The following is a 26,207-nucleotide window of genomic DNA, read 5'->3' on the forward strand; positions in this document are numbered from 1 at the left end:
TTGGGAGGGTAAATCTGTGAAGGGCATAGCCTCAGGCAATATTGCTTTAATAGGATTTCTCAGTTAAGCTATGCTTTGAATGGGTTTGGGTTCAAGGTTAAGTTGTTGGGGTAATAAATTCTAAAGAAACTCTGTATCTCTGATTGTCAGGGATATACTTTAGTAGTGGTCTGGGAAAAGAAAGCTCTCTTTTAAAAAAGGAGGAAAAACACTGAGTGACTGGGTGGAGAGCCAGTCTCCTCTTCAGGATGGTGAAGCAAATCACTTGTGAATCACTAGAGATAATATTCTCAAACATTTTAAGAGATTAGTTTGTATGATCAAAACTGAGATAGAATGGTAAATCTTATTTTGATGCAGTGATGAATTCTAGGCACAGATGTACTTATGTATGAATTCATTTTGATTGCAATAAGCATAGTTCATAGTAGATGATACCTTAGCAAGATAACATAACAAGTGCCATTTTTCTTATCATTAAAGCATGAAGTCTAACTACATATGAGTAAAATGGCTGTATCAAGTCTTACATATTAAAGCAAATAAATAAAACATTTTAACTATCTTTAAAATAGGAAGTTACCAAAGACAACTAAATAACTTTCCACATGTATTTCATTGAAATTAGATTCTACTGTTATTGATTAGATTGATTTTGTTTCATACAAATAAAAGATGCTTTTAACATTTTATAAAAAATATTTATTCTCTACACATTACAAATATATGACTTTATTTAAAATAACTTTTAATTTTTTAAAAATTATTCCAGGTTCAAGTTCCTTTGAATCTCAGAAGATGGAAAGACCTTCCATTTCTGTTATTTCTCCAACAAGCCCTGGAGCACTAAAAGATGCCCCACAAGTCTTACCAGGGCAACTGTCTGTATGTATTTTGTGTACATGTTAGACACTATTATTATGTACTCATTGTTTCATGTCTGTCTTTAAAAATATGCAGTGTTGCTGTCATTTGCCACAATGATCTACGTAATTTTTTCATGACTTTATTTGCCTTTATCCATATACTTATTTGGAAATATTTAGAGTGGTTGCCTTGTGCTGGGTGTTCTCATCAGCAAATGATAGATGATAAAGTAAGTAAATGAAGTATCAGTTACTCTTTGTGCTATATATAAGTTTCAAAGGTAAATATTTGTTGACACATAGTAAACTTTGAAATTCGTGTTCCATTTGCTTAATCTTAATGAAGCTGGAGCCTGAAAAACATAAATTTTAAATATTATTTGTTACTTTCCATGAAATTTGCTAAAAGTCCTTTATTGCTGAATTACTAAAAAAAAAAAAAAAACAAAACTGCAGTATCCTCATTGTTCCTTTTATGTCCTCTGGAAAGAAGTGGAGTAAAAAAAAAATGTGGCTATTATAAAAAGCCACATCTATGTAGATTATAGTAGAATAGGATATTTGTATTAATAGCTGAAAAAAGTTGCTTAAACATTTAGATAAATGATTGCTTTTTTTGTCCTTTCTGTAATGTGTGAATTTCCATAATGTTTTGTAGCTCTTGATTTAATGAAACAAAAAAGATAATTGTAAGCTTGTTTTTAAGTTACTTTTTAAAATCTTTCCTGATTTCAATTTCTGTTTTTAATAGATTAAATTTCTTAATATAGTCGCTTGTGTTTATATTTCCTCACATTTTTTCCAGTGTTTGAGTTTCGTACTGCTTCCTGTGTTTTGAGTGAAATAAAAGCCATGTTAGTTTTATAAAAAACCACATGCTTAATATTAATTAAGAATACAGAAATGGATTCATACATATCTGGGTGTATTTCCATAATCTGCACCTTAATATAATAGATCAATCACATGATAAAGTAGCTTATCTTCTTAAATTGACTTATAAATGTTCTGAGGCCTACTTATTAAACAATTTATGCTTCAACCATTAAACCAAAATTGACTTTTAAATTAAAACAGATAGTGAAATTTTATTTTGACATTAGGGCGACAGCACTAATATTGTGTTGTGCTAAAGTTCTGGTTCTAAAAAGTTTGACAATAGTGTTTCGAAGTGACATTTTCACACTTTTCAAACTTTACAGAAGTTTTGGTAAACATGCCATTTGCTTCATTTAATTTGAAGGCATCACTTGTGTATTACACCTTCCTTTATTCTTTTCTCTTTCCCTCTTGAAAATTAAAAACCTGTAATAATTATAAAAATTAAATAAGGAAAAGTGCCAGGAATCATCTGGTGTAAAATAGACATAGTAAATTCACTTTTTCATCTCTTTTAGTCACTTATATAAATTCTGCCTAACATCTACTACCTATAATACTTAGCTATTTATAGATCTCAACTACCTGTAGATTTCAATTACCTATAAGACTTAAAAGCATGTTTATTAAAACTGTAATCTTTAAAATTTAAAATTGGCCCTCCCTCGTGGCGCAGCGGGTTAAAGCACTGCACTAAGAAGCTTAAGCCACTTCTGCTTGAGTTCGATCCCTGCCTGCCCGAGAGGAGATCCACATGGCGAGGCAGACCTCTCCTTACCCGCCCGCTGCTCCCCTCAGCAGTGTACTTCGGTCGATCTGCCTGTTCTGCTCCCCGTTCTGTCTCTGGTGAATCCTCTCAGCCTCCACATCTCTGACCTGTACCCTAGCTCTATAAGTATGAATAAATAAATAAATCTTTTAAAAAAAATTTAAAGTCATCAAGCATTTGTGCTGAGCTTTTAAAAACAGATAATAATGTTGACATCCTGTCTTCCCTTAATTATTTATGAAATTTGTATTATTGGTTTTATTTTCATCGCATACTATGTCAGAGAATATAAGTTAACACTACATGAATGCCAGTTGTAAGACGTTTCAAAATGCTAGAGAAGCCATAGTGTAAGTACTTTTTCGTTGACATTCTTTTCAGAAGTATCCATAATTTGGTTGTATTGCAATTTAAAATTCCTTCAAGTTTGTAAAATTACATCACCTCTTGCTTTTTACAAATAGTAATTACTTTCTGCATTGCTCTTAGGTGAAGCTCTGGTATGATAAGGTGGGACACCAGCTGATTGTAAATGTTCTGCAAGCAACAGATCTGCCCTCCAGAGTAGATGGGCGTCCCAGAAATCCCTATGTAAAAATGTACTTTCTTCCAGATAGAAGGTAGTGACTAAGTTGGCACAAGTATCCAAAAATCTTTGCTAAAAATAAAAAATGCAATTTTCTCTCTTTGGATATAATTTTATTTATCTTTTAAAGTTTTATTGAGATATAATAATCGGTCAAATATTGCAAATATTTATTTATATAAATTTTGATGACTTTGGAAATATGTACTATACCTGGGGTACATTTTTAGTAGATAAATCACGATTATCCCTGGGGGAAAAAAAAGCCCTCTAACCTTGTATTTCTTTGAAAATAATCTGGTAATTTTTTAGTTTTTCATTACTGTGTTTATTCATATACTAGTCTTTGAAAGCATCATGCAAAATGAGTATTTGTGTATGTGTGCTTAACACATTGTAACAATTTTTAATTACAACTTTCATTGTAGTTCAACTACATTGTAGTTGATGTTAGGAAACATTAAAATCCAAACTCTAGTAACCTTTTTATGTTTCTATATTGAAAGTTGTGAATTAAATATAATAAAAATCCCAGTAGTATCATATGTAATCACAGTAGATGGCAGCATATACTAACTTTAACTTTTTCATTTACAAAATATGCTTATTTTTCAGTGATAAAAGTAAAAGGAGGACCAAAACAGTAAAGAAAGTACTAGAACCAAAATGGAATCAAACTTTTGTCTATTCACATGTACATCGTAGAGATTTTAGAGAACGAATGTTAGAAATAACTGTATGGGATCAACCAAGAGTACAAGAAGAAGAGAGTGAATTTCTTGGAGAGGTGATGTATATTGCAAAGATTCAAGTCAACTGTTTAATAATGTTTTTGTGATATGTGTCAATCATGAATGTTTTTATGTAATGTTTTGGCAAAGGTTTTTGATTTAATTTGAGAACTGCCTTTTTAGATCCTCATAGAATTGGAAACAGCACTTTTAGATGATGAGCCACATTGGTATAAACTTCAAACACATGATGAATCTTCACTACCTCTGCCTCAGCCATCACCTTTCATGCCAAGGCGACACATTCATGGAGAAAGCTCTAGCAAAAAACTACAAAGTAGGTTAAAAATGTTTGTCTTGTTTTTTTTCGTTACCAGAAGTAATTACATTGTGATGATCTACATAGAGATTTATATTCGAGATAGTGTTGTATATGAAACCAAAAATATTGGAAACTTATCCATCTATGTAAAATATGTTGACAAAACTATGTACTAGATTTTTCCTAGTGAAAATTAAATATACACATATGTAGATATGTACTAGGGTAATTCTAGATCTGAAAATCTTAAAACTCCGAATTATACTTTTTTGCACTGTGCTGATGTAGTTGTTGATTGGCTGACTGATAGAGTGACTCTGATCAATTTTGATGTGTCACTACATGTAAGGTCTTAATAACTTTATACACTGAGGGTATTTTTTAATTTATTATTTATAAGAAAATTTTCTAAGAGTGTTAAGTATATTAAGTATATGTTGCTATTCACCTGTACATTATTAATTTTTGAGTTATGACTAAATTTTCTAATTGAATAACTGAAACATAAAAGTTTCATTTTGCTAATCAGGAACCAAACTGTTGTCTTCAAGTAATTGAATATTTAATGTTAGTGCTGCCCTGATCAATAATTTCCTCAAAATTAATGTTTAATGCAGTATAATGGCTAATTTTGAAGGCTAAGCATAAATATTTTATAAAGGGTCCTGGTGCCTTTTTAATAATATGAGCTCAAGAGAGCACTAGCCATTGGATGTAGCCACTGAGTGGAACCTTTCTACTCAGTCCCATCCACCCTAAACTCAAAGGAGGTCACTAAATTGGGCTCAAAACAATGCATGCATTTTATTATGGCTGTCATTATAATGATTTAGTCAACTTACTTTGTGAAGACCCCTTTTTTTCTTTATCATCAGTGATTGTTTTAAGGAAGAATACTAAGAACATGTTAGTTTTGTTTGGAGAATAACCATTTATTTTTACGTCAATTCGGCACTTCGTAACTTTCTTGTTCAAAGATATTGAATAGTAATGTAATTAGCTTGCAACAAAAATTTCAACATGTTCTTTGTGTTTCATAAACCAACAAGACAGGTGTGACTTTTGCCTTACTTTTTGCAGGATCTCAGCGAATCAGTGATAGTGACATCTCAGATTATGAGGTTGATGATGGTATTGGAGTAGTTCCTCCAGGTGCGTGGTTGAAGAGCATAACTGTTTCCCTGTGCCTCTATGCTTGTGATTACTGTCAGTCTCCAGACTTATTTAAGACAACTGCACTGAAGATATATTCCATGGTGACAGGTGTTCTGAATTATTACAAAAGTATAAAATGGCCTACTAAATTAATGTTAACATTGATTCATTAACATTCTACTTAATGTAAGCATGTTCTTTCTTTCAAGGCATGGTTAACAAGGTTAAAATCATTTCACAATACTTCAGTGAAAATATTAAATTTATTTTGAAAGGATGTGGTTAATTTCCTCAAATAAAAATTCTAATCTCCTATGTTTTATATTGTGTGTCTATGAATGTACTTCATCTGTTTCTGAAAATAATATTGCCTTCCATGAACTATACTGAGAAAGGTGCATGGCAGTGTTTAAAATTGCATGTGGCATGGCTTAACTTCTAATGTTTTGTGATGTGTTCATCACTAATTATACCAGAAATGTATAAATATGTTTTAAAATAAGGAAGTGTTTTAGAAAAATTCAATTGTCTGGTCAACAGATTTTGTCACTGGAGAAGCTAGTAAAATGTTTATGATGTTTTACAGTTGAAATCTGCTTCTTTGCTGGCTCTTGTCAAAAAGTCAGCAAAACCAATAAGTAAAGACTTATATTCTTGACACTAATGCCCCACTGTTTCCTTGGTTTGCCAATAAAAAGCAATGCAATATTCAAACAAGAAGAAATTAAAGAGAAAATCTTGGGACATATAAATGGGATTTATTAAAGGTCATTTAAGATAATATGCACATATATCCTCTTGATTCATGCAACTTCTTAAATGCAGCTGCATTTTAGTTGAAACCAATTCTTTAGTCCCTAGAGACAGATTTCAAGCTAGTGACTAAGTACAATATTGGAGAGATACATACAGCTTCATTAAGGTTAGGAAAACAAAGGAGAATTCTTTAAAATTAGTTTCACTTATTTCTGTAATTCAGAGGAATTATAGTCATTGATTATTGTGTAAACGTAGAAAGCATTCATAAAATCAGTAAGACTAATTCTGGATCTTCTTCATAGTTATAATAATAATACTCTTTGTTATCAGACATAATGAGAGTTTTAAATAGCAAAATGTACTGGATAACATTATATATTTTATCTCTAATTTTTATTTCTAAAAAGCTTATAATAATTAGATACATTTTCCCCAAGGATTATCACGTAAAATGTAACAGAATATCAGTTTCTTATTATTTTGAAAGGGTAAAAATGATTGTATATTAAATTTATTGGCTTATTTGAATAGAAATCATATGAGCGAACACATGGGCAACAGCCTAAGAGGGAGTTCAAGGACCCACTGTAGGTGGAAACAGTGTTTGTGTATCACTATAGAACACTGCATTCGAAGTATATTTATATGGTCTGTACTGAAGTATACCATATCACAGTATTTGCAAACATATAACCTATTCCATCATGTAGAAGCAGTGTATTAAATATCATTTCAGATAATAATGTTCATTTAAAATGTAATGAGGCATCCTTTTAATGGACTATAACAAATTATGTGATCAATATTTATGTTCCAGAATCCTATTAATAAATTAGTAAGAGATAATCTATTTGTTAATATTTTCAGCTATACTATGTATGGATCCAAGACAGATATATGGTGGACTCTATAGATAGAAAATATCATAAATACAGTATAGCAAGTCACACAGTACACTTTAAAGAAAGAGGAAAGATAAAGCTTTGGTAAATGAGAACAAGGAGCTAAAGCAAAGTAAGGGAGTGAGTTAAACAAGTGCATTATACAGTCTAATGTACTTTTAGACGTAGATTATGATTTTGTTTTCTACATTTCCTACCTTCCATTGTTATGAGAAATTTGTTATATGTATTCCACTACTACATATGTGCAAGTCTCTCAGTAAATTTCCTGGGTGTATGTGTCCTGAAGATGCTCCAAAGTTTCATTTAAAGGTTCTACATAGACATATCTTAAACTTTCTAAAAGTACACTGGCCCTTCTCTACTCTTGTTTAATGTATTTACTGCTTTTATCCACTTAGGTATCTAAGGTTCTGAAGTCATTTCTAACCTAATGAACCTTATTTTACTAATTTAATAGGTATAGCTTTATTATATTTTTAGAATAATTCTAGTTGTCTAAAAAGAATAAAAATAGTTATATAAGAATGCCCTCATCTAAGGCAAGACATCTGGCAATCTCAGCTTTCAAACTATTACTGAAATACAGAAAATGGAACAAAGCTATGAACTTCTAACATTAGGCCAAATGAAATATTAAGATGAACATAAAATAATAGTTTCTGCACAAAGCTTTCTGAATGTGGGGTTTATGTTGTCAATAAGAAGTTAAATGTAATTTGAAGAAAAAAAATATCATGAAAAGCTGTAAAGAGCTAGAAATAGAAATTGGGACAGAATAGAAAAGACATTAATATATCTATATAAATTTATGAACCCAAGAAAATTAACTATACACTTTTAACATCAAAATATGTAAATTCTAAATTTCATAATATACCAAATCTGAAAACTTTATATATCTTAGTCATTGAAATAGTGTTCCCATTTTAAATTTGATTTTCTATAATTATTGTACAGTTAATATGAAAGTATTATTAAATGACAGAAAATGATAACTTAGAATGTTTAATTTAAAACTTGGATTCATAATCTTTAAAAATGGCCACATTTTTTAAAAATAAATGTATTGCCACATGTAAATCTAGTTGATCTCTTCCTGGATTTAATGTTACAGTTTAGACTTCTAAACAAAAAAAATCTGTACATAAAACTGAAAATAACCGTTGTTACTATTTTTGTCATAAAATGAAATTTTAAGTTATAATACTGATGATATTTGATCCTGACAGTAATATTTTAAAGATTGCCACTGTTTGTTTTGTCTCAAATTGTCAAATTGCTCTTTATAAGATGTTAAAAACCTTCCTTATAATCTTAGTCATAAAATGATAGGAACATAACAAACTATTGGGGATTATTTGTCTTTATAATGATGTTTCATGGCATATTTTTAAAATGAGATGGCAGTTATTAGGTAAATAAATGAACAACAGTTTGACCTGTCCAATTAAACTTTGTTTTAGGATTCATGGACATTTTATGTAGTTGTAAATATATTTCCTTTGGTCAGAGAAATTTTAGTAATAAAAGAACAATGATCCTTGAATATCAAAATTTAATTATGTTCTTACTATGGATTGGACACTACTTTTTGGGAAAAAAAAAAGATTTATTTATTTATGCATACAGAACTGGGGTACAGGCCAGACGTGCAGGGGCAGCGAGAGGATTCACCAGAGACAAAGTGGGGAGCAGAACAGGCTGACTGACTAAGTACACTCTTGAGGGGAGCAGCAGGCCGGTCAGGAGAGGTCTACTGTGCCAGGTGATCTCCTCCGGGGTGGGGATTGAACTCATGCTGAAGTGGCTTTAGCTTCCTATGCTTTAACCTGTGCTGTGCCACAAGGGAGGGCCTGGACACTATTTTTTAACTAAATAAGAGGTAATATATACCTATTTACTTCAAAGGAATTTTACTTTTAGTATTTATTTTTAACTACAATTAACTATTAACTCTACTATTTATAGTTAATTTGTGGAGTTTGATTTGATAACTGATTCTTTGGGAGGGTTAACTTTCTCAGCAGTAATGCTATAGTCATCTTCACTTATACTCTATTTTCATTAGAAATTTGAGTATTACCTGGGGTTTGCAAAATTCACTATCAGCACTGTTAATACTGAGGATCTTCTCCTTGTCTTTATTAACTAGGTTTGTAAGAGATTTTCATTTTCCTTATAGTTGAGCTATTTGCAATCCAACCTAAATAATTTATCCTTTCACAAAGAAATTACAATAGCATTTAAAAAGATACCAAATTTTTAAGCATTGACTTATATATGAGCTGTAGTCCATTGTCAATGCTTGATAAGTGCTTTTAAAAAGTCACCAACAGCCCTCCCTGGTGGCACAGTGGGTTAAAGCACAACACTGAGAAGCTACAGCCACTTCCGCATGAGTTCGATCCCCGCCTGCCCCAGAGGAGATCCACATGGCGTGGCAGACCTCTCCTGACCCGCCCACTGCTCCCCTCAGCAGTGTACTTCATCAATCTGCCTGTTCTGCTCCCCACTCTGTCTCTGGTGAAGTCTCTCGCCGCCCCTGCACCTCTGGCCTGTACCCCAGTCTGTATGCATAAATAAATAAATCTTTAAAAAAAAAAGTCACCAACATTCATTTTTTAAATTAAAATAGTATCCTGTCATAATATCCGAGGCATCAAGTTGTCATATTCAGTATCTCCAGGTTACTGCAAGCCAAACTGTAATCTGTTCTGCTTGTATATGTTACTTTATGTACATACTTAATCCTCTTGAAGACATGCTAGTAATACTGATGGCATGGCATTTGTTCTTTATAGGAAAATGACTGCTTTAAATATAATTTGATGTCTTCACATTAATATTTACATTATAGAAAAATGCTGATTAACTTTTTGTGTACTCTTTCCAGTAGGTTATAGGTCTAGTGCTAGAGAAAGTAAATCTACAACATTAACTGTGCCAGAACAGCAAAGAACAACTCATCACCGCTCACGTTCAGTATCTCCTCACCGCGGCGATGATCAGGGAAGGCCGCGTTCACGTTTACCAAATGTGCCATTACAGAGGTAGGCTTTGAAATCATTTTGGTGTCCCTGACCGTATGTTTTTGCTATAATTCTATGTAAATTGTCACAAGACTAACTAAATGAGATAATGGTTTGGTCAATCAAGCTATTTTCTTCAAAATCCTTTCTGGCAAAATTCCTTTCTATGCATTACTTGACCTATGAAACATTCTGTTCTTCACTTTCAGAAGTTTTTGTGGGGGGTGGTATGGAGTGAGGGAGAGAAGTCTCTGTTCCAAACACATTTTGAATAACTGTCTTTCTGTTTGTTAGTTTTATTCCTGTTAGGAACATTTACACTATAAACAGGACTATAGGAAGAAATGAAGTTCTCTCTAGTGTTGAGAGGAAGGATGAATTTTTAAGACCTTTGGAATCTTTCTCAAAGCATTTACGTGCTGGGGACATGTACAAAACATAAGTAACATGGTACTTTATTTCATCTGAATTGGAGTCCACTTCTGAGATTTGAATAAAATATGTAGATTAAAACCTGGCCCTTTTTTGATAGCCATACAAAGGAAGGTTGGGGAAAATACAGCAGCACAGGAAAAGCACTTTTGGAAAATACATACATTTAACTCACTGACAAAACTGGTATTTGATTATGATGCCAACACTTTTCAAACCATGTCAGTGGTTTGGTAGTTATCAGTTCTTTCCCATTTGTCACTCTATCTGCTTTGGTAAAGAGGTAGACTTTGATGCATATGAATTTTTATAATTATTTTAGGAGTTTAGATGAAATTCATCCAACGAGAAGGTCACGTTCTCCAACCAGACACCATGATGCCTCCCGAACTTCAGTTGATCACAGATCCAGAGATGTGGATAGTCAGTATTTGTCAGAACAAGACAGGTATTTGTTCAAATTATAACTCAATGTAAAATATTCCTTTTTGATCTATTTAATATATATTAGATTTGTAGGAACAGTACATTAAAAGATAATAGTATTTCATCACTTAATGCTAAACATCTCTCAAGGAAGATCGCTTAACATATTCTGATAAAAATGCAACTGTAGGAAATATTTGGCTCTTACTATGTTGACATATGTATTTTTTCCAAATCAAAATTAACATTTAGCCAGTTTTAAATGTACAATGTGTGGTTGACATAGATATGAAATGAAACTATAGTGTGTTCATACATAAGCAGCTTCTAATTTTTTTTTGTGGTGACAACATCTGGCATGTTGTAATGACTGGAATCTAACTTAAATAACTTATTTAAGTATGTAATGATATAATGGCTATTTATGTAATTAAAAATGTGTATAAATGTCATCTGAAAAATGGTTACTACTACAGTTTCTCTAAGAGCTTCAACAGTATTAGTTATACACCTGTTCCATAAAATGTATTTCCATAGAATGTGTATAAAGCACAAAATATTGGGATGGATTCTTTCTTACATGGCTGTGTACTTAAATTTAGTTCTGCATTTATTTAGGAATAAGTATCAATACTTTGTGGATATAGTTACTAAAAATCCATATTATGACTGTATTGTTATACATGTCCACAGACTTTCTTATTAAATAGTCACATATCTGCACAATATGCCTGACCACAAGCTAAGGATCTTAAGGCTTTAAAATCCTCTTCTTACTGAATATTCTCTTCTAAAACTGAAGTGGAGTCCCTTGCAGGAAGGAATAAGGAAGTAATAATAATGTTAAATCATTGATTTCTTTGCTGTATAGTCAAGGGCACAGAACTCAAGTGGAACTTCTTTCCTCCCTTATTGTCACCTTAATGTGAAAGGTGGTGTCATGATCTTCATGAGATGGAGTCATAGTAGTTATTGGGGCAGTGAACTGCTCTGAGGTACAGGATTCCACTTTGTTCAGTTTGAGTTGAGTCACTTTAACTTTCATTGGGGCCACCATGAATTTAGGTAAAGAATAAGATTTCTTAATCAGGGAATTCAGCAAAATACAGTTAATTTGAGTGTATACAAAGTGTCAATTTTAAAATTAAACAATCCTAACCTAATATCTTCCTCATTAATGAAGAAGCATATGTTCTATTGCATTCTATTGCATTACTTGGCTCTAAAAGCCAAGAGATCTATCATGCACTGAGTTGTTAAAAACAAAAATTCCCATTACTATTAGAAAGGACAGATTTTTTTCCCCCAGAAGTAACTAAAATAGCCACATGTCAAGAATTGGAAATTGCTTCCTGTGCTTTATTTGGGGAACGTTTCTTTTTATTTGGGAAATGTTTCTTTTTGTTTTGATTTAATATTCTGTAAAATCACTTTGAAATACAATAGCCAATCAGTAACAGTTAGGACCTTAATGACCATGGTGTTTGTACTTTATTGTTTAAATTTTTTTAAATACTGTCATGTTGATTTTTTTTGACCTCTCAAGCAAATATGCTAGTGCAGACGATCTGGTTTCTTCCCTTTTCATGTTTCATTGGCATACCATTGGCATATCCATACCATTTAATGCTTCATAATTATCTGTTCCACTCACCACTCATCCTGTCTGTGCAGTGAGCTTCTCATGCTGCCCAGAGCAAAACGAGGACGAAGTGCAGAATGCCTACATACAACCAGGTAAATACAGGGATTTGGTAATGGTAACTGTGTGTGATAACTCTTTCCATCCTACTATTTTCTGTCTCTCCCTTAGTGTATTTAAAACTAATATGTAAAACCAGTATCCCAAATATCCAAAATTAGTTTTTTGGTTTTTTTTGGAGGTTGTGGAAAAGGTTCCAAATATATTTTATTTCTGATCCATGCAAACTACTTTTATATCTGTTTGTATAATCAAAATCCAGAGGCAGATGAGCCTCTTTGGAACTGTTTGCACACTCCTAAAACTGAAAAAAACAATTTCTGCAATTAAAATTTTAAATGTTCATAGTGTCCATCTTTCCCCAACACACACACATACACACACCCTGTCTAGTCACAAGAGATCTGATCTTCAGTGCATGGCAGTGTTATGTTTTAGGCTTTCCTTTCCTTTTGATATCTGTTGTTTTATGTTTGTTTGCCATAATATCTCTGCCAGTCTATTTTTCATGGCTGAGCTTCACCTCTATCCTTGATAAAATTAGGTTATTTGACTGATTAACGTAAAAGCCTTTTTTCCCTTCATCCCCCCAACCAGGTTCAGAAATGCTATGGTGCTTTATTTTCATCTCCTTGGCTACTGAATTGCATTATCTAGAAATCCTCTAACATGCAGTTTGTCGTTACTGTCAGCTTCAGGTAACAGAGGCTAGGGCAATAGTAAGTCAAGTGAAACAGACCCAACACAGAGACAAATTCAACTATTTTGTTCAGTAAAATGGAAGTAGGGAAGAGAAAAAAAGCCCTTTAACTGGGATGCCTGTAATGTAAGGACAAATGCAGAATATATTGTATACACATGAAATATGGCCCTACTCAATAACACGAACATGTCTACAATAAAAAGAATTCATATTTAGCACATATAAAATTATTGGATTGATAGCTGGTACTATCAATTGCTGTATTGCCACAGCAATTGGAAAAAAATGAAGAAAATGTTAGATCGTGACTATTGACAAAGTTAACTCAAATTCTGTATAATGCTCAACTACCCAAACTTACCAATTAAATATTCTGAACAAATAATTTTTTTAAGGAATGAGTTATTACAAATTCAAAAAGTTTTTTTTCCTCATCCTGTTGTTGTGTTTATAGCTATATTTAAAAAAATAAAACAAAATAAAATTTATATTTAGTTGGTATCTGTTGTGTGTCAGGTACCCATTTGGGGTTATTTCTCACATAATGACATCAGTAGTCCCAACAGAATATATATATTGCTGTTTTCCATTGTTTTACTTTGAAATCTAAAATATTGGGATATGCAGTTATATACCAGTAGTTTCACATTTTATGCAATAGAATAATATTGCTATTATTCTACAGATGAGAAAAGATGATAAGAAAGTTTAATTTGATACGTAGCAGAGCAAGTGTTCAAAATAGGCCTATTTGACATTTTCTACTAAACTATTTTTTCTAAAAATATTCTGAGGTAATGGTCCTGTAAAGTGTTCCATGAATAAAAGTTTAGAAGTCAAGTAAAAATTGGAAAATGCAAATTAAACTCCTCCCTGGAGATTTAATATGCACAGCTTGTTAAGTTGTGTACTGAAGAAATCTGTGTCATATCATTTAATTCATTTCCCCCAAATTATTTAACCATCAAATCCATTTTTCTTGAAACACATCCTGAGGAAGAATATTGTACAGAAAATGTTGTAGCTGCTTTGCTATGTTCTGGCTACTTTATATCTGATAACTCATTTAATTGCCACAGCATCCTGGTTAAGTAGATGTCTTATCTCCTCTTCTACATATGTAAATGGATGTATTTTCCCCAATTCTATAGATATAGCAAAAGGTTTAATGGTTTGACTTGAATTACCAGGTTCACACCAAAAAGTGGTAAATCAAGCCTTGAATTAGAATTTCAATTTAGTATATATGTTATGCTATTTTACATTCTGTCCTGATCCCTGTTAAAATATTTGTTGAAAATAAATCACTTTTGAAATAACTGTTTAGAAAAATTATATAACAACCTAACTAAAAAAAAAAAAAAAAAACAGTTGCCTTAGGTTAGAAATTGAGAAGAGGACTGCTGTGTGTAAGATAGGCTGAATCCTTAGTTTTAATAAAATTTATCCTTAGTCTGTGCTTGCATGTGGTACTCAGACATTTTTAAAGTGAAGCTTTAATAAGGGATTTCTCTTGATTTGACCCTAAGTATAACGTGAGTAAGCCTGAAGTTCTTTGACGCTTATTGTCCTCAGTATGTTTTTCCCTTCTCTATCATACGGTAATGTAGGCAAAAAATAGACAATAGACTTTCACAGTCAGTTTGTAAAACCATCATTACTATATCAAAAATTTAATTAACTAGCTCTCGCTTGTCCAACCCAAAAATATTCAGAGATTTTTAAAATATTCAGTTAAATTTGGGCCTTGTTTCTGTTATATTCTACCAATTCAGAAATCATATTCAGATTTGCATATAATGCCTGCTTTACCCAGTTTCCAAAGATAAATTGGATAAAACCATCTATTTTACTGATTTTGATTTTAGATTGAGAGGCTGATAAAATGAAAAGTATTTGATCCATTGTAATGACCTCTCGATTTCCCTTATCCCTTTCTTTATCCCATTCCAGACCCATAGTCATCTAGTCACATAATCCTGTTTACCTCTTTTCTTGTTATTAATATATTAATTCTTAGAGTAATATTTAAATTTCCAGATTACATAAAACAACTGATTATTACTCTTAGCTATAAATTTGTTTAATTCCATAGAAGCCTATACTATATTAAATCAGGAATTAAATAGTAAATTTAAATATTGGTTAATTTATAGTTTAGTTAGTAGTTCTTTTCAAATTAAGGTAATTAGGTGATAATTTGCAGTCTTTATCTTAATTATAAAGTTAGATGTATTTGGGTCCATATTTTAATAATTCTAATCAGTCTTCAAATAATGACTGTGTTTCTTCAGAGGGGAAAAAAAACAAAACCCACAGAGGCACATCTACATCTGCAGCTCTCTAGGCCTACTTATTTCATATCCTAGTAAAATTTGCTTCATTGTTTCCTGCCCATTTGTGCTGCCATACAACACTATAAAACATTCCCACCTAAGATGCTTCTATTAGAGAACAGTTCTCATTGGGAGATATACAGGTCAAAGTCAAAACTATGAGTCTCAGTTATAAACTAAAAAGAGCAAATGGGTAGCTCTCTAATAAAGTACAAACATTTCTTGTTGACATTAATTACACACACAAACATTAAAAACTCAAGATAGTTTTAATTATAAAATTTATTCTATCTAAATGATATCTTACTCAAATATCAGAATTCTAGTTTTCTTTGTCATTTTTTTATTGTGTTCTTGTTGATTGTAATTATAATTTATTTCATTTTACTTTTGGTTGATCTTAATTTGTGAAGCTCAGCTCTGCCTGCACATACTAAAATCAAATCAGTGACTAGACAGGACTTTCCTCCTTATCATGAATGCTTTAACTCAAGCATTTTGAGATTTACTGATGAAATATTGTTTAGGTAAGACCACTTGGAAGTTGTGCCTTCCACTTCCCTTGTCTATTGTTGTCACCCAAAATAGTCAAGTTGTAAAATTTTTCTCCTCTGATGTCCTTCATTTTGTTTTGGTGTGGCATCTGTTCTTGGTAATGAAGTTTTAGGCATTTTGTTTTAGTGCTTTCTGTATCCAGTTTTTCATAAGTAGGTGTGATTTAGTCTCATTTTCCAATCTGAGAACCTTTTTTTAAAAATTATGCAAAGCAATTCAAGCATAATCTTTGTTTAGTTTCACTTTCTAAACAAAATTTTGCACTCTCATCCTGTCAGTTCTCTCACACCCTTATGAACTGAATCACAGCGATTCTACATTTTGTGTAAAGGGGACATTATTTTATGCTTTACTCTCTAACATGGTCTTCCTTTCTTTGTTTTCTTTGTCTTTCTCTTCTACCATTGGATGCAATGCACTGGCACTAGTGAACTGCAGCCCTCCCTTGACAGGGCTAGGAGTGCTAGTACCAACTGCTTGAGACCAGATACTAGTTTGCATTCACCAGAACGAGAAAGGTATAAAATAAAGACTTTCTTAATTTCCTATCATGTGTACTAGTGTTTTTTTGTTTTTTCTTTTTTCCTCAATCATTTTGTTTTGTTTCATGTGAGTCTCAGGTTTATTCATTCATGTTCACTTTGCTGACTGTCTACATCTCTCCCTCCCCCATTATATGCGTGTATGAGAGATATGTGTATGTGGACAATCCCAAGGGTGCATATACACATATTTCCTTGAATGTTGTTGCAAATGATGTGAAGTAATTTGTGGCTGCTTCTGGCTGCTGCTTTTCCCCTTCTGTTGCTATTTAATAGTTTTATTTGCAAACTACTACTCATGGAGCCTTCGTTATGCTGATAAGGTTATGAAGTCCAGTGAGGTATCTGAAGAGAAGGATCATTTCTCTGATCCACTAATAAAAAATATTGCAGGTTTAATAGTAGTCTTCCCATATACTCAAAGCAAGAACTGTTTCACTTCCCTTGTTCACCCTTCGTTCTTTTTTAATCAACTTAACTCTTGAGTAGAGACCAGGTTTTACATTAAAAATGATATGTTTGTCATAGATTTCTTGATGACTTATAAAATGAATGTACATTGTGTGTATGTGTATACACACACATATGTATACAATTTTACTTAAAACTTTTTATTGATTAATATTTGAGTCTCACTTTAATGCAACTACACTTAGTTATGTATTATACTCTCTCCTAATTGTAAGCAGTTAATTTTTTCATTATTGCAAAACGTTCTATTCCACTTCACTTAGTTATCTGTAATTGTTTTCTCTTTTGATTTAGAAGTCATTCAGTGTACACCCCTTACTAATTCGGAAGAAAAATACTTTGTTGTGCTCAAATAACCAGCTTCTTCAGAGTCTGTTTATAGTGACTTTTTTGAGTAATCTCTCAGGTCTTATATTCATTTCTTTATGAAATGTTGACATACATGACTGATACCCATTTTTAGTAGTTTTGCAAGATTATGCCAAGGCAACTTTTTTCTATTTTACATTTATAAACTATTTCTTAAAAAACAATGAAACCTAACATATTTTATTCCTTTACATTTGTAAAGAAATTTTAGTTGAAATGACTATGACTTCTAAAATCAACATTGAAATATTTGTGGATTCTTTTATTATATGAATAATATAAAAAGTAAGAATAGCAAGAAAAATCTTTAGTATTTAGCCATTATAATTTCATTATCTATTTCTGGTTTGTTTTAAAACAATGTCAGATTTGTTTTAAAACAAAGATAGATTTGCTCAAGTCAGTGGCTTGAGCATGTCATCCATGTCAGTGCTGTCTAAAAGAAGGACAGTGCAACCTCATATGTAATTTTCTGGTTGCCATGCACTCAAGGTATAATAACTTTTAATACTTCAATGACAAAGTATTATTATTTTATCATGCAATAATTAAACATTGAGATATTTTGTATTCCTTCTTTCTTAGTGCTCAATAGCCACATTTGCCTCTGGCTTCCTTATTGGTCATTGTAAATCAAGTGTTGCTGAAGCCACTCAAGCTTATGTTCCCTATTTGACTTGAAGCCATAGTATTTACATAGAAACACACATAATGATACACTTATCTTTCAGATAGTACTCTTAAGCACTTTAACCTATAGATAAATAATTTGGCCATGATTATTGTACAGGTCTTCATGAAGTTTAAGTGATGTATTACTTTAGATAGAAGAAGGAAAATATGAATTAAGACCTGTAGTACTTCTATATATGGAATAAAAAGAAATTTTCCTCTGTAATGAAAAGGGGATAAGGATTAGTATTAACAATGATTTTTACTTTATTGGGGTCACTTAGCTATGAGAAGACGATAAAGTGAGATGTGCCTTCATCAAGAAAATTGCAAATTTGTAGAAGATTAATGGGTCAGAGGATAAAGACCCCAAATATGCTTTTGTGAAAAATAGTACCAATGGTAGTAACTTTGTTCTCTGTGGGAAAAGCATTGAAAGTCCCAGACAGAATATGCTGAGTTAGAAAAGAGAAGCTGAGAGGTTTTGCCAGAATAATTAATTTCTTTGATTAACCAGAAACCTCCTCTGTTAAAGGTTAATGTATACAGAGTAGATAATATGTTTGAGTGTTTTTAATATAACTTTGTATTAAGATATTTTTACAACCTTCAGGTTAAGTAATTTGTGAACCCTAAGCCATCCTGATTAACTTTTACATGTTGGTGTACCAACTTAATGCCCTTTTGTGATATGTCCTTACAACTTTAAAAAAATCAATATTTTATTAATGCCAAGAATAAAATTTTCAAAGCATTCAATACCCAGCACCATAATCACAGTGATGTAAAACTTAGGGAACACCAGGCAGATGGTGTGCTCCTTCTTTTCCTAAAGAAGTCCAGATAGTCATCAGCCCCACATTTGCTCTCTTACTGAGATGGTCTTACCTGGTTAACCAATGGAGTTTGGGTGAAACATGAATGTGTACTGTTTGTTGAGAAAGCTGTCTTAGTTTTGGTACTTGTCTGTTTTGTTTTTGATTTATTACACAAACCACAAAAATATGTATGAATTCTCTATTCTCTGTGTAGTCATGACTCATATGAAATCTGGGTTTTATTTATAATGAAGAGTCTAGAAAGACTAGTTTTGTCCTACAAAAGACATCTAATGCATACGAACTGTCTGTGAATTTTTCACTATCAGATATCACTGCATGTTTACAAGAGATCTGGTCAAGGCCATGGTACTTTCCCTCCATTTTCCCAGGGTCTACTTGAATTCATTCTTTCCTCTTGTTCTTTGACTGGGAAAGAGTGAGGTACAAGCCTGCTATTATTCTTTCCTTTATCAGACTTTATAACAAATTATTGCTTGAATGTTTAGAAACAATGATGTATCAAGCCACTGAAGAAAAATTACTTTTCTTGACTGGTTTATCTCCTTATAACTTTACTTAAGGCCTATCAAAGCATAGCCTTGTATTCTGTATGATTTCTTTGCTATCATTGTCCTTTGTAGTCATTTTTCACTTAGTGCAGTGTGCAGTTGGGAGATTTGGATGACTTGAAAAACAGCCCTTATTTTTTACTCTTTAACTTGGGTCTGATGTGAGCTAGATTTAGGGAAACTAGAATATAGAGCCCTAATTATTACTATAAACACATTGAACAAGTTAAGTTACAAACCATGACTTTCAGTCTATATGCTTGTTAATTACTTATCTCAGAACCAGAGAGATTCACTGAACCATGACCTCCTTTTGCAGGCTCACATCTTAGGACTGCCCTACAGGTTTGTTTGCATTGATGTTTATTGTTTATAGGTAGCTTGAAATTCAAAGAGTAATCCAGAAAGGATTAAATTACTTGTACCTGATTCTTAACACAAAGTCATCTATTGTGTAAGACATTCCTTAACATAGAATGAAGATGAGGGTGGAGAGAGATCAGGAGCATCACTTCCCTCCCCATCTCCACGTGGAAATGTAAGACCCAGGGAAAGGAATTCCTACTGAAAACTTAACTGTAAATTGAAATTAAATAAACAAATATTGTTACACAGTCTAAAACCCTTTATTTCAATTTAAAATAAAATTAAGGAAATTTTTTTTTAAAGGGCTGAAAAAGATAATGGGAGTAGAAAGAAATGTGTCTGTGTGTATGTGTGTGTGTGTAGAGAGAGAGAGAGAAAGAAAGAATATAATTAATTATCTCATTTGCTCACTTTTGGTTTCTAAAATATAGTACTTTATGAATATTTTTATTTGTGATATTAACAGAATTAACACATTACATTTCCATATAATTTCTCTCTTGGATAATTAAGCTATACAGCTATATTATGCTAAGAGAAATGAACCAAGAGAGATGTGTGCATATGTAAGCATGTATACTAATTGTTCATTTAATTACATATGCCCACACTTGTTTTAAATGTATCAGTGCCAGGGATAAGTCACAACCTAAAAATTATATTTAATCGCTTACTAAGGCCTATCAATTCTAATTCTTTTTATCTCATCAGTGGGCCCCCTTATCACTGTTAATTTCTTTGTTAAAGTTATCATGTCTTACCTGTATTACTACTTCAAAATCTAGTCTTATCTCATTATCTTCTACTTAAAGATTGACATACATCTATTGTTTATGATGTGCATAGTTGATATAACTGTCAGAAGAAAAACAAAACACTATAGTTAGCTTATGCAAAGAATTCAGTTCTCATAGTGTCAAAGTGACTTTTTTCTATTCTGAATACATTGAGCGATGGGTCCCCACAAGTAGGTATTCCTGAATTAATATGCTTGGATTACTTGGTGTTAAAGTACTAATATATAACTAACTAATGTTACAGGCTTGTTTTGAAAGCAAAATCAAGAAGTGGCTGATTTAGCTCAACTTCATGTTTAGTAACTCCAACCTAGCTTGCCACAATATAGATTGAGAAAATGGAAGTTTAAGATCTATGTAGCTCATACCAGCAGAATAAAGATTCAAATTAGGTGCTTTCTTCTGCTCTAGAAGAAAAAGATATAGTTGTACAAACTTTAAAACATGTAAAATATATTTGTTTATCTAAAAATTAAAATGATGTTAAAATTTTTATCTCTTTTTTTTGGATTGAAATTAATTATAAGTTGATTCTGCTCTCATAACCATTATATGAGAGAAAAGGAACAGATTTCTTACATTGATATTACCTATCAGCATATTCAGAAGGACTTTGAGTGTACAGATATGTGTGTCATGTTAAATATGTCTTTAAAAATTGCTTTGTAATAGTTTGCTTTTACATTTGCTTGTTTCTAAATGTATACCTTTCTCCCTCATAGCTTTTGCTGCATGTTTCGTACTTATAGCAATTTTATTTACTTTTATTTTAAATAAAAATAAGGACTGGAATTTTGCCTCAAAAAGCAAGGTTACTCATTATCATATCAGGTTAATATTACTTTATAGAAAGACAAATTATCTTTTTTTGTTTGCTTTCAATTAGCACCTTAAGTTTTGACATGACTAAGTATAACCATATATAGAAAGCACTGTAATTATAGCAGTTAACTGTGTGACCTTTTTTCTTTATTACATCTGTAGAACTGTAGAACAAAAGCTAGTAAAGTGAAATGGCATATCATAAAACACTCACTATTTAACTACTAAGGTTAAACAGTGGATTGAAACTATTTAAATAATCTAAAACAATGATATAATTAAAAATTGATACAAAATATTTTTAATTTCAAGAATATGTGACACATGTAAAAGTATGTTCTATACAGTTGCTGCTCTCAAATATCTTTGTTTTGCAGCTTCCTTAAAGCGCTCCTTGAGTTATATTAAGTTTTTCTGTTTAAGACTGGTTGAGTAAACAAGGATTCAAAGGGGCCTTCAGAAATGAATTCCTGTTGACCTCAAATGCTCTAATCGCATGTTGACAGTCCTTGCTGCTTTTGTACAGATTGTGTAATAAATTCAATACCCCAGGTTATGATGGCAAAATAATAATAACAACCTGAAAAAGGTGGTACAGTTGGTCTCCTTTAAATAATAATAAAGAATGCAGCTAAATGTGGCCCTAAAGACCAATTATCCCATATATCATATGAGAAACCCAATAATCAAAGAAATCATAGTGCTTGAAATTTTCATGTTCATCTCTAATATATAAAAATTTACATTTTGGCCTGTTGCATTCCTTATTTTTAGCTAGATGTTTATAATTATTACAATTGTGTGTGTATTATGCACACTCTATAATTGTGAAATTATATCCAGTGAATGTGAAATTGTAAAAATATGTACAATCACTATATGCAGACAATCTTGAGACATTTTAGCAAAAGAATGAACTACGTTTCAGATCTTTAACTGTTAATCATAAAGATGTATGGTTTTAAATGCTGAAATAAAAATACATCTACTTAACCCATTTGTAGATACTTTTTGCAGGGAAAGGTCAGCACTTTTATTCATTAGTATTTTTTAACTCACAATTTTGTAATTCAGTAATTAACTTTGTAGATTTTCCCAGAAAATTTTAAACCATCTCTGAAAGCACTACATGAATTATTTCTTCGTGTTCTTGTTTTCACATTAAAAAGCATTTTCATTCTTAAACTGTATTTCTCCATTATGTTAAATTCAGTTCATCTTTGCCACTTTACCTAGCAGTTTCAAAGACCAATATAAATTAAACATTTGACTCAAAAATAAGCCAGGTCATTAAGAATGCATTTTTTAACTTATAGGCATATATATTTAGATGTGTATAGATAAGTACATACAAAGACAACACTTTAAAAATACAAAATTACATTTAGTTTTCAGATAGCTTTCCAAATAAATTGTTTTCATTTATAAGGCTACAGCTTTGATTTTCTTACAGTATTATCATTAATGTTTCAAAGACTTATGAAAGTAAAAAGTGAATTATGGAGCAAATAATCTACACTTTGCCTTTTTGGGGTGCTTTTCCAGTCCTGCTGTTCCATGTATTTTATTTTAGGAGTTACTAAATGTCCTGTTTTTTCCTGTCTTGTTCATTGGGCAAACAGGGCTAGATGGTCCCCCTCCCTAGATAGGAGACGACCTCCTAGCCCCAGGATTCAAATCCAGCATGCATCTCCGGAGAATGACAGGTACTAGTCAAACCTCCTCACAGACAAGTGGCTTCCAAAGGCTTGAAGGCCACCAAGTGAAGGATACTCACAAGAAATGTTTTTTATGAAATGCTTCCTTTTAGGGTCCAGAGCCAGATATGTTGTGTGATTTCATCAATATATGTATCCACCATTGATAAAGCACCTCAGAATGTTTACTCAAGTTAGGACAGCATGAAAATGCCATAGTTAAACATAATAATTTCAAAGCAACTGACAAGTTCTGTTTCACTGAACTTTGGTCAGTATTTTGACTTTCTGGAAACATAAAATGCTACTTTTTATTGTAAAATAAAATTCTCAGGTGCTTTAAAATATATTCAAATCTATCTGAGCCTATTCTTTGTTATTTTGGTTTAATCTTGGTTGTCTTGTTTTCTTCATAAGTTAATTTATGAAGTTTAGTCTTTAGAGTATTATTATAAAATTCTCATTTAAAGTAGCATACTTAATATATATAGATTTAATGAATGTTGTCTTTTTAAACCAAAGAAATTGTCAAGGTTAGGAACAGTTCACAGGTAGGTTTTAAAAATAACACCAATGTTTTTAATCCACTCCATACTAAAATGTCTGAAGCTCCACAGCATATATTTTCCATTGCTTGTTATCATTCTCAGTTATAATTAATGCAGTTCTCCTATTTCTGGTGCTTATTACATCTAGCCCTAATCTTTGAATATCTTTTCCCAACTGTCTACAAAAGATTGTAGGCTGTTTGGGGTACTACTAATGTAAGAACAAAGTCAGTCAACATTTTGGTAATTTTATTAAGTAGGTAAACTGGATAAGCGTATATGGTAGCTTAAGAAATCTAACAGCTACTCATGCCAGCATACAGGCTTTTTTTTTCTTTTTTTAAGTATGTGTGCATTTAGTAGAGTAATCATAACCTTCATTAAGACACATAAAATTTATTTTCTCTCCCTGTATAGTAAAAATGTCTTCAGGGTTTTGATTTTAAAGAAAGCTAAATACTGTCTCCCAAAAAAAATGTTCTTTTTATAAATGTTAGAATAGGCCATAAACTGATATGTTATGAAAGTTTAAAGGATATTTTATTTTTACGTCATGCCATTTGCAGCAACATGAATGGAGCTGGAGGGAATAATGCTGAGTGAAATAAATTAGAGAGGAAATATTAATGCCGGGTGTATTGACCCTTGAAAGCTGACTGCAAATTTAAGCATCCAGAGAGCGGAGAGTGGAGGTGAAAGACCAAAAAGAAGGAAGCACATTGGACTGTGGGCCATTTGGTAGTGGGCACATTACAGTGACAATACCAGATGGGGCTATCCAAATATTAACTCAAAAATAAACTGAAATAAAATAAAATAATATTTTTATTTTAAATTGAAAATCATTTACTTCTTAATATGAAATAATTATATATTTGGAATTAAAAGCTAGTAACATAGAATTTCTGGAGTTGGAAGAAAATTAGTAAAATGTCTACTCTGAAAATTATTGCAAAAAATTTTTGAAATTTTTATAATTTAATAGTATATCAAGCATTTAATATCATAAATTAGACTAAAAATTATATGCTCTTTACTACTCGTTTATTCAACAAATATTTGTCATACCCCAAGTATTTGCACCATTTCAATGGCTAGACAAGATGCTGGTCATCAAGGAATTTAAAAATTTCCTTTTATGAAAGGTAATTCTGGAAAACCTATGAATTTGTTCCAAAATGAACAAGTCGTTGTATTTCATCTTATGTGATAACTATTTTGAGTATAGGACAGTTAAGTCAGGTGTTGTGAAACAAGAAATATGACTATAAAATTGTGGCTACCAGAGGGAGAGGATGGGGTTTGAGCCACAAAGAGGAGGGGTATTTGTAGAGGACTATGGTGGTTTGGTCACAGTCTTCTGAAGAGGAGTGACCCTGTGACCCTAAGTCAAACGTGAAACATGATGTAATTATAAAATACATAATTGTGGTGGTCTTATATGAATATATAAATGCAAGTTTATTGAGGCACCAATGAAGCAAAAAAGAAACAAATCATGAGATAGTACATGAGATATAGAGTAATTGAAAATTAGTTGTCATTTAAAGACATGAATTATGCTGTTTGATTTCATAAAATTTATATTGTCTATATTTAAGATTAGGTTTTAGATAACATTATTGAATTTATTATAGGGATCAGAAAATTATAATTAACTTGCATTGAAATGAAGGAATAGTATGTATCCGTTTTAAAAATGAGAAATTACTACCTCAGCTTCCTAGGTAACCATATCATCCATATCATCTGCTTGGTAAAACTTAACACTTGTATTTTACTTCATCAAATTTCATTTACTCAATAATTTCTACCACTTTCTGAGTGAAGTAAACCTAACATCAAAGTTGGAAACAGTGAAATGTTCATCAGAATTTGAATACCAGGTTTTCGTAGCTAAGAAATACCATAAAATCAGTGACAATTTGTATAGTCAGCTTTGAAGGTCTATATCTGAAGGTCAATATCAGGAGCATATTTGATTTTTTGAAAATAACAGTAATGTTAATTGTAAACTATTGTTTAAGAGAATTTTCTAGTAAATTGGATAGTATTTAGTGCTCTTACTTCTCATAATATTAAATACCATATGTGGTAGATTTGCGTGCACACACAAAATGCTTAATGTGTCATTTCTCCATAGTTTTAAAAATGTTATTGAAGAAATATTGTATAACCCTGTCAAGTATTACCACTATAGTGCCCCCCCATCAACTTACCCATAATCCACCACCATGTTCCATTGTGGCTCCTTCCTTTTTGTTCTTATTCCCTCTCTTGCCTTTTGCCCTATGTGGTGCTTCATTTCTGTAGTCAGCTGTAAAAGTTAGTTTTTATGTTTGTCTTTATCTGACCTACTTGGCTTAGTTACCCTATGT

General features: G+C 31.8%; 1 protein-coding gene across 13 annotated transcripts in view; it reads left to right on the plus strand.

Annotated features, from left to right (window-relative positions):
* Positions 1 to 26,207, plus strand: part of RIMS1 (regulating synaptic membrane exocytosis 1) — a 418,725-nt gene that overhangs the window by 279,808 nt on the left and 112,710 nt on the right. For 10 of the 13 annotated variants that reach the window (XM_012721799.1, XM_012721804.1, XM_012721818.1 and 7 more), the window contains 10 exons: positions 773 to 885; positions 3,004 to 3,134; positions 3,716 to 3,887; positions 4,015 to 4,168; positions 5,234 to 5,305; positions 9,866 to 10,022; positions 10,756 to 10,881; positions 12,534 to 12,596; positions 16,584 to 16,673; positions 23,207 to 23,290. In XM_012721799.1, coding sequence (XP_012577253.1) covers positions 773 to 885; positions 3,004 to 3,134; positions 3,716 to 3,887; positions 4,015 to 4,168; positions 5,234 to 5,305; positions 9,866 to 10,022; positions 10,756 to 10,881; positions 12,534 to 12,596; positions 16,584 to 16,673; positions 23,207 to 23,290 — 1,162 coding nt within the window. The remainder of the gene's footprint in view (positions 1 to 772; positions 886 to 3,003; positions 3,135 to 3,715; positions 3,888 to 4,014; positions 4,169 to 5,233; positions 5,306 to 9,865; positions 10,023 to 10,755; positions 10,882 to 12,533; positions 12,597 to 16,583; positions 16,674 to 23,206; positions 23,291 to 26,207) is intronic. The other 3 variants (XM_012721800.1, XM_012721860.1, XM_012721855.1) reach the window with 1 other exon arrangement.

Source organism: Condylura cristata, unplaced genomic scaffold (genome assembly GCF_000260355.1).
Source record: "Condylura cristata isolate star-nosed mole 26May11 unplaced genomic scaffold, ConCri1.0 scaffold00001, whole genome shotgun sequence".
Classification (NCBI taxonomy): domain Eukaryota; kingdom Metazoa; phylum Chordata; class Mammalia; order Eulipotyphla; family Talpidae; genus Condylura; species Condylura cristata.